At 40.9% G+C, this 13432-nt stretch overlaps 1 protein-coding gene across 7 annotated transcripts in view; it reads right to left on the bottom strand.

The window, feature by feature from the left end:
- Positions 1 to 13432, bottom strand: part of usp54a (ubiquitin specific peptidase 54a) — a 146084-nt gene that overhangs the window by 80743 nt on the left and 51909 nt on the right. For all 7 annotated transcript variants that reach the window (XM_080215844.1, XM_080215845.1, XM_080215846.1 and 4 more), the window contains exon 3: positions 10909 to 11001. In XM_080215844.1, coding sequence (XP_080071970.1) covers positions 10909 to 11001 — 93 coding nt within the window. The remainder of the gene's footprint in view (positions 1 to 10908; positions 11002 to 13432) is intronic.

Below are 13432 nucleotides of genomic sequence, written 5' to 3'. Positions count from 1 at the left end.
TGATATTACCTTCAGAGGCAGGAACCAATAAGTGCGGCGTGCAGGAATGGGACGGCAGTAGTTATGGGAGATTTCAATCTGCATATTGATTGGTCGACCCATGTTGGACGAGGTGGGCTCGAGGAGGAGTTCTTGGAATGCTGCCGGGATAATTTCCTTGAACAGTGTGTGTTGGAGCCGACGAGGGAGCGAGCTATCTTGGATCTGGTGCTATGTAATGAGGCGGGTAGAATTAGGGACCTTGCCGTGAAGGATCCTCTTGGAGAGAGTGATCATTGTATGGTGGAGTTTCTGGTGCAGATGGAGGAGGAGAAAGTGGGTTCCCGGACACGCGTCCTTTGTTTGAATAGAGGGGAGTATGGTAGGATGAGAGAAGAATTGGCGAATGTGGACTGGGGGAGTGCGTTGGAAGGTAGGTCTGCTGAGGAGCAGTGGAGGATCTTTAAGGAGATCTTTCTTGGTGCTCAGCGGAAATTTATTCCGATGGTTAAAAAGGACAGTAGGAAGAGAGGTAATAAGCCATGGATAACAAAGGAGGTGAAGGAAAGTGTTAAATTAAAAGCGGAGGAATTTAGAGTAGCTAAGATCAGTGGGCGAGAAGAGGATTGGGAAAGGTTTAAATGTCAACAAAGATTGACAAAGAAGTTGATAAAGGAGGGTAGGAGAAGCTATGAGGCTGGGCTAGCACTTAATATAAAAAAGGATAGCAAGAGTTTTTATAAATATATAAAAAGGAAGAGGCTGGCTAGGGTGAACGTTGGTCCTTTAGAGGATGAGAAAGGGGACCTAGTGGTCGGGGATGGGGATATGGCTAAGGTATTGAATAACTTTTTTGTTTCTGTCTTCACGGAGGAGGACGTGAATAATTTGCCGGGTGTTAGCGATGGAAAGGTGGTAGGAATGGAGGGTCTTAATGACATTACTGTTACTAGAGAGGTGGTGCTCGACAGACTGGAGGGGCTGATTGTGGACAAGTCACCAGGACCGGATGGAATGCATCCGAGGGTTCTGAAAGAAATGGCGGAGGTTATAGTGGATGCCTTGGTGGTTATTTTCCAGACGTCGCTGGATTCCGGGGAAGTGCCGGAAGATTGGAAAACGGCTAATATTACGCCGTTGTTTAAGAAGGGTGCCAGGCAAAAGGCGGGGAATTATAGGCCGGTTAGTTTAACGTCTGTGGTAGGTAAAATGTTAGAATCCGTCATTAAGGAGGAAATTGCGAGGCATCTTGAAGGGAATTGCTTGATAGGGCGGACGCAACACGGTTTCATTAAAGGGAAGTCGTGTCTGACAAATTTACTGGAGTTCTATGAGGATGTGTCTAGGGCAGTGGATAGAGGAGAGCCGGTGGATGTGGTCTTTCTGGATTTTCAGAAGGTGTTTGACAAGGTACCTCACAAGAGGTTATTGCAGAAGGTCAGGGGACATGGAGTTGGGGGTAGGGTGTTAGCGTGGATAGAAGATTGGTTGTCAAATAGGAGGCAGAGAGTGGGGATCAATGGGTGCTATTCGGATTGGCGGTTGGTGACTAGTGGGGTACCCCAGGGGTCGGTGCTGGGGCCTCAGCTATTTATCATTTATATAGATGATCTGGAGGAGGGAACCGAGTGTAGGGTGTCAAAATTTGCTGATGACACCAAGATTGGGGGAAAGGCAAATTGTGCGGAGGGTGTGGAGAGTCTGCAGAAGGATCTAGATAGGCTGGGCGAATGGGCCAGGAAATGGCAAATGGAATTTAATGTTGGCAAGTGTGAGGTGGTCCACTTTGGTAGGAAGAATGGTAGGAAGGACTATTACTTACGTGGCGAAAAACTGCAGCAGGCGACGGTGCAGAGGGACCTTGGGGTCCTTGTGCATGAGTCGCAAAAACCCAGCTTGCAGGTGCAGCAGGTGGTCAGGAAGGCGAATGGGATGCTGGCCTTCATAGCGAGGGGGATTGAATATAAAAGTAGGGAGGTCTTGCTGCAGCTGTATAGGGCATTGGTGAGGCCGCAGCTGGAGTACTGTGTGCAGTTTTGGGCGCCGCACCTGCGCAAGGATATTTTGGCCCTGGAGGGAGTGCAGAGGAGGTTTACTAGGCTGATACCGGAGTTGAGGGGATTGAGCTATGAGGAGAGGCTGAATAAACTAGGCTTGTACTCGTTAAGAGTTTAGAAGAATGAGGGGAGATCTCATTGAGACGTATAAGATGATGAATGGGATGGATAGGATAGAGGTGGAGAGACTCTTCCCGCTCAAAAAAGACAGTAGGACTAGGGGGCACAGCCTCAAGATAAAGGGGAGGCGGTTTAGAACGGAGTTGAGGAGGAACTTCTTCACTCAAAGGGTGGTGAATCTCTGGAATTCTCTGCCCGTTGAAGTGGTGGAGGCTGCCTCGCTAAATATTTTTAAGAAGCGGGTTGATGGGTTCTTGATAAGCGAGGGGATTAAGGGTTATGGGGAGAGGGCGGGAAAGTGGAACTGAGCCACAACAGATCAGCCATGATCTTATTGAATGGCGGGGCAGGCTCGAAGGGCTAGATGGCCTACTCCTGCTCCTATTTCTTATGTTCTTATGTTCTTATGAGATGTCCACAGCTTCCAACAACAGCCTGACACTCACCAACTGCTTTTTTTTTGACTCTAATACTTTCATGACAAAATGTTAGCCTCCTCCACAGATTTCTCCTGGGACCTCCACCTTTACCTTTGCGATGTTCTAAGCCTTAAATTGCCATACATGTTCTTTCATCATCTAACCTCTAACACCCCTTGCACCCTCCCCATCTGCACTACTGACTTAAGCATATCTCCTCAAAACCTACCTGTTAAATCTTCAGAGAATAATAGAAGAATCATAGAATCCCTTCAGTGCAGAAAGGGGCCATTCAGCCCATCAACTCTACACTGACAACAATCCCATCCAGGCCCTATCCCGTAACCCCATACATTTACCTTGCTATTCTCCCTGACACTAATGGGCAATTTAGCACAGCCAATCAACCTAATCTACACATCTTTGAACTGCAAGAGGAAACAGGAACACCCGGAGGAACCCACAGGGAGAATGTGCAAACTCAACACAGAAAGATGCTTGAGGCCAGAAATGAATTCACGCCCCGGCGCTATGTGGCCAGTGATAACCACTGTGCTGCCATGCCACCTTTTTGCCTTCATTCATTCCTCTCCAATTCTTCCATCAGTCTTCAGTAATTTTTACGTCAGAATTTCATTGCATCAAGATCAATGTTTTGCTCTTTTTGTCTAATCTGCCAGCAGTGGACAGAAAATACGGGAAGAGATAAAAGCAAAGGGAAATATAGCACATTAGTCTCAGAGAAGTAACAAGAAAGAAAATCTGGGCTTGCAAAACAAGTGGCCATCAGCTACGGCAGTCCACTACCATCTTTAATAAAATGCAGAGAAAATAATGGAAATATGGAATTAAAATGATAAGTGTCGGAAGTGCACGCTTCAATTAGCTTTCAGCGAGAAAACAGTTCTGATAAATTACACACCCAAAATGTGACAATTAACAGATCCTGATTGGCCTGGTGAAAATTTCCAAACTTTTTGATGAGACGTCTTAAAAACAGGTATAAAAATTACTTTAAAAGCCAAGAGCATCTTTTTATGAAAATTAAGATTAATTAATGTCTTTGACACATTTGATTCAACTGAGCTGATGACTCACTACTGACAGCTCTGTAGCTATACCTAACAACTTAGATCCTCAATTTATGATAATGTAGTATAAAGTATCTGTGTAACATCACAAACCCAACTGCCAGCCATTAAGAATTTGGGAACTAGGCCCATAAGTCCTAGGTTGGACATTTATAGATGCTTTTATAATGCATTTAGTGGGGTCAGTTCCCAACATACTGGTCTTGCAACTGGATTCACTAAGAATAGTCTATTGGAAAACTTAGTGCAAAATTGCTCTTATCTGTCCACAACCATGTCAAATGTTGCAACTGAATTTTGAAGATATTCAATTGCAGCAGTCCAAAGGGAGCTCAGCTATTATCTGAAAAAGGAAGAGTGTGCAGGGTTACAAGAAGTAGGCAAGAGAGTAGCACTAAAGGAACTGTTCATTCAGAGAAATTGAATGGCCTCTTTCTGCATTGTAACAAATCTCTGGTTCTGTGAACTGGACCTCCGATTGATTCCACCTAAATTAAAAACTATAAAATGCAACTATAGGATATAACATTGCATTGCCTCAGAGTTCACCGAGGAGAACACAGCATCCAGCTGACCCCTCTGTTAATCTCTTGGATCTAATGCTTGCATCCTAAGATCTTAAAAACATAAAAAATGCATTGAATGTAATTTTCCTAAATTCCCTACATTCTGAAAAAAATTCCAGTGGATTAGAAAACTGCAAATGTCCTCATTCAAGAAAGGAGAGCGACCAAAAGCAGGGAACTATTGGCTAGTTAGCTGATCATTTGGCATTGGAAAAATATTGTAATCATTATTAAGGAAGTAAAGAAACAGCAGCAAACCATTGAGAAAATCATAATACAATCAGGCAGAGTCGAACATGGTATTGTGAAAAAGAAATCAAAATGAATGCCCCTTAGTGTCCAGGGATGCATAGGTTAGAGGGATTAGTGGGTATAATATTTAGGGATATGAGGGTAAGGACTGGGTGGGATTGTGTTCGGTGCAGACTTGATGGGCCGAAGGGCCTCTTTCTGCACTGTGGGGTTCTATGATTTAACAATTAAGAGTTCCTTAAGACTGTAAAAAGCAAGGTGGATAAAGGTAAACCAATAGATAAAGTACCTAATTTTCAGCCCGTGTTTGCTGTCAGAGAAAATGACTACACGGGCTCAAAGTGCAGAGAGAATCGGGAAACACTATTCTTTCTAGAGATTGCATTTTAGGATTTTCCTTACTCCTCACTGATGACATTGTGAGGTTTAGTCGAGGCCTCCATCAGATTAGCTACGATCCTGCTGAAGACCGAATGGTCTACTCGTGGTCCTATTTTATTTGGTCTTGTATGTTTTTAGCAGTTTCATAGTCATAGCTTTTTATTCTGAATTAACTAAATTCAAACTTTCTAGTTGCAGTGATGAGACTCAAACTCATCTATTTGGATCATTAACTTTGGTCTTTGGATTACTTGTTTGGTAAAATAACCATTATGCTACCAGAGTAGTTAGTGAAGGCAAAATAAACATCCTGAATGTTCTCGTCAGTTGTTTCTTTTTTTGGAAAATCCTCAACAGTTTGTTTGTTGCAATAAAAATTATTTGGAAAAAACAGGAAGGGATGTGCACAATCCTACAATCCACTTTGCATCATGTCAAAGTCAGTAAACACTCAAATTTCTTCAATTCACCTACAGATAATCCAATGCAAATACCACAATATAATAAAATTAACTCACAAAAAGAAACAATGAATTGCCTCAGATAACACTGAAATATACTCTGTTTATCAAACACACTGAACTAATACATAGAACAATAAGGTGTGACCAAAGAACCTGTTCCAAACCTGACATTTGCTCAGTTGAGGTTTTGTTACCTTATGTTACCCTGCTCTTCCATTGGTACTGACTCTATCAGAAACCAAGAGCAGAAATGGCTCTCTGCTCCATGTATCATGTGGCTAATCTTCAACTTCAAACATGTTGGTTACATGATTTTCATAGGTCATAGATTCAGAGGAGACCCTTCTGTCCATTGAGTCTGCACTGACATGTGAGAAACACCGGACCTCCCACCAAATCCCATTTACCAGCACTTGGCCCATAGCATTGAATGTTATGATGTGCCAAGTTCTCATCAAGTTATTTTTTAAACGATACGAGGCAACTCTTCTCCACCACCCTCCCAGGCAGCACATTCCAGACCATTATCACCCACTGGGTAAAATGTTTTTCCTCACATTCCCCCTAAACCTCCTACCTCGCACCTTGAGGCTATGTCCCCTCATGACTGACCCTTCAACTAAGGGGAACAGCTGCTCACTACCCACTCTGTCCATGCCCTATGTGCTGACAAGCAACCCTCCCGGGCTATTTTAAACAGCAATTTAACTTCTTTAGTACTTAATTGGCTGTAAAGCACAAAGGAGCATTCGAGGATGAGAAAAGCATGGTACAGGTGGAGGTTATTTCTTGTTCTGTTTGACTTCAATATTCCTGGGTTAGAGGCACAAATAAAAACAACTCAAATAGCCAGAGTTCCCATTCATTGGTTCCTACTTCAAAGTATTGATGTCAGATGAGGATGGAATCAGGATCAGATGCAATTCCTTCTGCAATTGAATGTAAATGTTCTCCATGTTAATCAATGGCAAGGGCCTGAGTGAGGCAAGACTGCTTAGCCAAGCAGCATTCTAACTGGGGAATGGCTGTGCTTGAATCTGGCCACAGACAAATGATTAAGATTGGAGGTTCTTAACTTTGGACTCTTTACAGAATCAATACTCTGATTAATAATTTCAGATGATCAGCTGCAAAATAATTTCATCATCTGAAGGGCTGACAACACTGCAGTTCATACACATTTGGAAAAGAAAGCACTTGTATATAAACTAATTATAAGAACCATCAATAATTAGTGATCTAGGATTAACTGGAGCACAACACCACACAAGTCAATACCAACCAAGGTCACCATACCTCAGGGCAGCTTGCTTATTCCTGTCACCTTTCAAATTTAAAATTGAAACTTCACATCTTAATTGCTATATAACCCAATCTGTACCATCAATCATTAATGAGAAACCATTTATAACACACAAGTGCTTGAGTCATTCCTGCTGACAAACTCTAATGGCAGCAATATGGAAAAATATAAAAAGGAGCATCTCAAACATTAATCATTGATGGCAAACCTTTTATAATTAAAAAGAAGACTTCTTTATTCTTGCAGATACATTCTAAATTCTCATGTAGCATAGGCAGTTAAAAAAAGACTCATCTCTTCCCACTCGCCCCACCAATGCTTTTAGAGAGTGTTTTATTTCACACAGGGTATTAAGATTCTGATTGAAGAAGTTTTCTCTAGCCACCCATTTGTTAATTAAGAAAACATATTTTCACTCAACTAAGTCAACTAGTCTTTCCTGCAGGTCATCGCTGGAATATAGGAAAAGCCTCTGCAGCTGGTTCCTATATTAAGTTGGATCATGGCATTCCTATATCTCAACCTCATTTCTGTCCTTTGATATATAGCCCTTGAGACCTATATCTAATAAAAATCTGATGATACCTGTCTTGATAAGTTTAATGGAACAAAAATTCATAACTTTTGGGGAGGACAGAATTCCATATTTGTAAAAGCAGTTCTTGATTTTACTTCTCAAAGGTACAACATTAAGTCTTTGCTCCTTTAAGGGGTAAAATTCTTATAGAGTACAGCAGGGAGGCGACACAGTGGTTAGCACTGCTGCCTCACAGTACCAGGGTAAGAAGTCTCACAATACCAGGTTAAAGTCCAACCAGTTTATTTGATAGTTTACTATCAAATAAACTGGTTGGCCTTTAACCTGGTGTTGTGAGACTTCTTACTGTGTTTACCCGAGTCCAATGCCAGCATATCCACATCACCACAGTGTCAGGGACCAGGATTTGATTCCTGGCTTCAGTCACTGTTTGTGTGGAGTTTGCACATTCTCCCCAGGTATGTGGGCGTTTCTTCCGGTTTCCTCCCACAGTCCAAAGATGTGCGGGTTAGGTGGATTGGCCATGCTAAATTGCCCCTTAGTATCAGGGGGACAAACTAGGTAAATGCATGGGGTTATGGAGATAGGGCTTAGGTGGGATTATTGTCGGTGCAGACTCGATGGCCCACATGGCCTCCTTCTGCACTGTAGGGATTCTATGATTCTACAGGAGCAGAGGAAGCTGGTTGTACATGTGCACAGACTATTAAAGATGGCAGGACAGGTAGAGAGAGCAGTTAATAAAGCATTAGGCATCCTGGGTTTCATTAAGAGGAGCATAGAATACACAGAGTTAATGCTGAACTCATCTCAGCTGAAACACTGGGTACACTACAGGAAGAATGTAAACACATGGAGAGAGTACAAGTGAAGGGTTACAAAAATGGTTCCAAGGATGAGAAATTTCACTTATACGATTAGATTGGAGAAGTTGGGACTATGCTCCTTGAGAGAAGAAGGTTAAGAAGAGATTTAATGGAGAAGTTTAGAAGAGAGAGCTGATTAGACAGAGTAGATAGGGCAAAACTGTCCCCACCTCATAAAAGGATCAAGAACTAGAGAGCACAGATTTAAGGTGATTTGCAAAAGAAGCAAAATGTGGTGAAAGAAAAATCTTTTTCACGCGATGAATGATTCGGGTCTCAAATGCACTGCCTTGAAGTCTGGTGAAAGTTCAATCAAGGAATTCAAGAGGGAATTAGATGATTAATTCAACAGAAACAATGTGCAGAGGGATGGGGAAAAGGCAGGGGAATGAATAGCACTTCGTCAAAATGCTCACTGGTAAGCCAACGCAGACAGTGGGCTGAATGGCCTCCTTCTGAGTCGTAACAATTTTGTTAATCTGTTCTGGGCTTGCTGAGAGTCCAGAAGAGATATGATCTCCACATCTAACTCCTTTATCAATCCCAATTACATTGTCCTTCAATCATTTAGTCTTAAGGGAATGAAAGACATGTTTATGCAACCTGTGCTTACAGTTTATCCTTTGAAGTCCTTGTAGAATTCTAATAAACTTTCACTCTATCTCCTTCAGGGCCAAAGTGCCCTTCTTGGCCTATGGTACACAGAACTGAAAGCAATACTCCAGTTGAGGCCTGACCAGCTCAATACAACTGATGCATAACTCTCTCCTTTTGGTGGTTCCACCCTCTGAGATATACACCAACACTCGCTTCGCCTTTCCCATTTTGTACATTATCTTTTAGTGATCTGTACTTACAGACATCAAATTCCCTCTGATCGTCTACCATTTCTTCTCTCTTGTTACAAAACTATTCAAATATGTTTTTGTTGGATCCAAATGCAATGGGCAATGAAAAAAGGTTTATTACACGTGACTACAAAACATTCTTATTGTTGAAAATTAGAGAAATGGTTGCTGTACTTTGAGCTATAACCTATTATCTCAAGCTACTAGTATATTGCTTGGATACAGAAAAAAGTCTCAAGGAATTTTCGAAGGAGATATATAGGGTCCAAGTGAAGAATTACAAAGGGACCCAAGGAGTTGGTTGAAGAAATTGAATGAGATTTTTAAACACATAAATAAAAGTGCAGAGTGGTTTACAGAGAAAATTCAAGTAAGTGTGCAATGCCTGCTTTGTGTATTTAAACTTTCCTTCTTATAGCTATCATGTGTAAGTTACTAACTCTCTGCAATAACCCTTAAATAAAATCTGCAGTGTTTACATGTAATTGCACAGTCCTCTAAAGACTTCTTTGGCCTTCACTGCATTACTGAAGTGTAATTACTTCAGGATATTATAAGCTTAAGCTTTGATCAGATGCAACAAAATTCAACAGGCAAATTCGTTCCAATCTCCAATTCTACTTAATTACTTTTTTTTTATAAAAGAATTAATCCCCTAATGGGCAACGAAGCTTGACTGGTCTCAGAGTGCTTATTTCAAGTTTCTCCAAGATTACTGAAGCATTACTTTGATGCCTGACTAGTTTAATAGTACAGATCTCAGTCACTTTGTCCATGTGTATGGCTGGTTCATCACCCAAGAATTCCTTTACAAATACAATTGCTCCAGGGTTGAGGTTTACTTTTCAATGCACTCTACAGGGAGATTTAGTTAAGGAAGTCCAAGATCTTGAAAAATTGTCAAAAGCAGTTTACTGAGGTGCAAGCAATATCAATGGCAATGATCTGCCCCATAACTAAATTCGATTAGCAACCAACTGATGGAACAGTATGGCAATCTAAACTTTTTATATACAAACAAAACATGCCAGCAACCAGGGTGGACATGTGTGGGCATGATAATAATTCCATTTGATTGGTTAGCAAAGTAAAACAAATCAGCATTTAAAGTGGTTGCACTTTTCATTGCAGCAAATATTTTCTTTTTGTTATGGAACTGTTTTGTGAGTTCGAGAGTCAGTTGATATGCGCAGGTTGGAAATTAATTCCAGAAGGTTTTGCTGGTGATATTAAGACTCATGTTAATTACAGGAATAAATGATGAAATAAGCAGCAAACATTTATTGGTTAAGACAGTAATCCAGTTCTCCCATCCAACTTTCCAACTGCACATGTACTTTTAAAATTAGATTTGGAAGATACATCCTTTTGTTGATGGGAAGAAATTTCAATTTCAAGTTTTAAAAATATTTCAGCAACATCAGAAATGTGGGCAAAGACTCAAGTCTAAAGATATGTGGGTTAGGTTGATTGGCCATGCCAAATTGTCCATTAGTGTCAGGGGGATTAGCAGGGGAAATATATGGGATTACAGGGATAGGGCCTGGTTGGGATAGTTATCAGTGCAGGCTTAATGGGCCAAATGCTCACCTTCTGCACTATAGAGATTTTATGATTGCTTGTCTCAGAGTTCCACTCATCGTCTCAAATATTGATAGCTAAACTCAACCAGATTTACTCATGGTCATCACTAAGTTATGCTAAATACCTTCAACTTCAAGGCAACAAACTGATAGATAACACTAAGTTCCAAACTGTTATTACAAACTCTTCAGTTAACTGGCAAACAATTACTGCAAAATCTTATATGCAAGTCTTCCCCTCAAATGATTCTAAGGACCTGTTAAAACCTGTTCAGCAATATGGTCACCAAATGTGACCATAATGGCATCATTAAAATTCTACGCCATTATTTTCTAAATCATGATGTACAGCTAAACAAAATAGAAAGAATGAGGAATTTTAAATTCTTAACAAAATGAAGTTTAGATTACAATAAAGCAAGCATAATAAAATGTTCTTACCTTGAGAGCACAAAAGATGCAGGAATCTCCCATACATTTGTGAGTGGTCAACTGCCTGAAACTTCTTCGAAAAATATCAAGGTGCCAAAGAACCTTTGGAGAAGTGTTTATGGAAACAAGTTATTTAAATTCTTCCATAATTTAATCAATAACACTTTCACTATTCAATTTTACAGAAAATACAAACTGCTTGATACCTGTAATTAAAAAGAGAAGTCAAGTATGAGAAAGGAATTCACTTTCAAGTGAACCACATTTTCTGATTTCTTGATGTCTACCAACAATTTAAATAGAAACACAATGGGAAAGGAATACTTTCTTATCCTCCCATAGGAACAGGATCTAACATCCAAACTTAATCTCAGTGAAGAAGGGAGTGCCTCAAGGCGTCAAACTTTGCTGATGGTACAAAAATAGGGAGGAAAATAAGTTCGGAAGAGGATGTAAAGAGTCTGCAAAAGCATTAGGGATCAGTTAAATGAGTGGTCAAAATATGGCAGTTGAAATATAATATGCAAAAATGCGAACTTAGGAAGAGTAGACCATACAAAATTCTTGCAAGGCGTGACAGGATGTAAGTTTCAAATAAATCACTTTTCATTCCTTGAAATCTGAAAAGCTACAGGCCCAATTTCCTCTATCTCTCCTCATAAAACATTCCCAACATCCCATGGATTAGTGTGGTGAACTTTTGTTGCACTCCCTCCATGGTAAGTATATCCTTTCTGGCTAAGGAGACCAAAACTGCACACAACACCCTGAGCGTAATCTCACCAAGGTTCTATACAAGCCATCTTAACTTATGTACTCAAATCCCCTTGTAATGAAGTTCAGCATACCATGTGCTCTCCTAATTGATTGTTGCACCTACATGCTAGTTCTTACTCATGAACAAGGATATGATTAGTGAACTTGTCCACTTCGGAAGGAAGAATGAAAAAAAAAGCACACTATTTAAATTGAGACAGATTGCAGAACCTGAGTTTACAAAACAATCTGGGCGTCCTGATACGTGAATTACAAGTTAATTATGCAGCTACAGCAAAAGATTAGGAAGGCAAATGGAATATTGTTTATTACAAGAGGTGAGACTTCAACAAAGAGCACAAAGAAAGAGAGGTGAGACTTCAATGAAGAGCTCAAAAAGAGATATGAGACCTCAGTAAAGAGCGCGGAGGGAGAGAGGGGATACTTCAATAAAGAGCACAAAGAGGTGAGACTTCACCAAAGATGCATGGAAATTTGGCAAATAGGATCCTGAATTGGCTGAGTGGCAGGAAGCAAAGGGTGATCGTTGAAGGGTGTTTTTCTGACTGAAAGACTGTGTCTAGTGAGGTCTCACAGCAATCAGCGTTAGGTCCCTGCTGTTTGTGGTTTTACATAAATGATTTAGAATTTAATGTAGGAGGGTTGATCAGCAAGTCTGCAGATCCTAAGAAAATTGTTGAGGTGGTAATAGTGACAAGGATAGTCTTTGATTATATAGATGGGCTGGTCAGATGAGCAGATCAGTGGCAAATACAATTCAATCCGAAAAAGTGTGACATGGTGTACCAGGGCAAGACAAAACACGATGACTGGCAGGACCCTGGGATGTACCAAGGATCAGAGAGACCTTGATGGGTATGTATACTGGTCCCTTAAGGTAGCAGAACAGGTGGATAAAGTGGTTAAGAAGGCATGAGGTATATTTGCCTTTATTAGCCAAGGCACAGAATACAAGAGCAAGGAGGTATAATGGAGCTGTATAAAACACTCATTAGACCACACCCACAGTACTGTGTGCAGTTCTGGAATCTATAAGATACAGGAGCAGAATTAGGCCACTCGGCCCATTGAATGGTGGAGCAGTCTCAATCATGACTGATATTTTCTCATCCTCATTCTCCTGCCTTTTCCCCATAACCCCTGATCCCCTTATTTAATCAAGAACTTATCAATCTCTGTCTTAAAGACACTCAATAACCTGGCCTCCACAGACTTCTGCAGCAAAGAGTTCCACAGATTCATCATGTTCTGGTTGAAGAAATTCCTCCCTTTAGCTTGAGGTTGTGCCCTCTGGTTCTAGTTTTTCCTACTAGTGGAAACATCCTCTCTACATCCATTCTATCCAGGCCTCGCAGTATCCTGTAGGTTTCAATAAGATCCCCCCTCATCCTTTGAAACTCCAACAAGTACAGATCTAGAGTCCTCAAACATTCCTCATTGAACAAGCTCTTCATTCCGGGGATCATTCTGGTGAACCTCCTCTGGACCCTTTCCAAGGCCAGCACATCCTTCCTTGCTCACATTACTCCAAATGGGTTCTGACCAGAACCTTATACAGCCTCAGAAGCACATCCCTCCTCTTGTATTCTAGCCCTCTCGACATGAATGTTAACATTGCATTTGCCTTCCAAACTGCCAAATGAACCTGCACATTAACCTTAAGAGAATCTTGAACAAGGACTCCCAAATCCCTTTGTGTGTTTCTGATTTCCTAAGCATTTTCCCATTCAGAAAAGTCTATGCCTCTATTTCTTCT

This window comes from Carcharhinus amblyrhynchos, chromosome 31 (assembly GCF_965287045.1).
Source record: "Carcharhinus amblyrhynchos chromosome 31, sCarAmb.v2.hapA, whole genome shotgun sequence".
NCBI classification, from domain to species: Eukaryota; Metazoa; Chordata; class Chondrichthyes; order Carcharhiniformes; family Carcharhinidae; genus Carcharhinus; species Carcharhinus amblyrhynchos.
The sequence above is the reverse complement of the archived record's forward strand: the minus strand, read 5'-3'. Positions and strand labels throughout refer to the sequence as shown.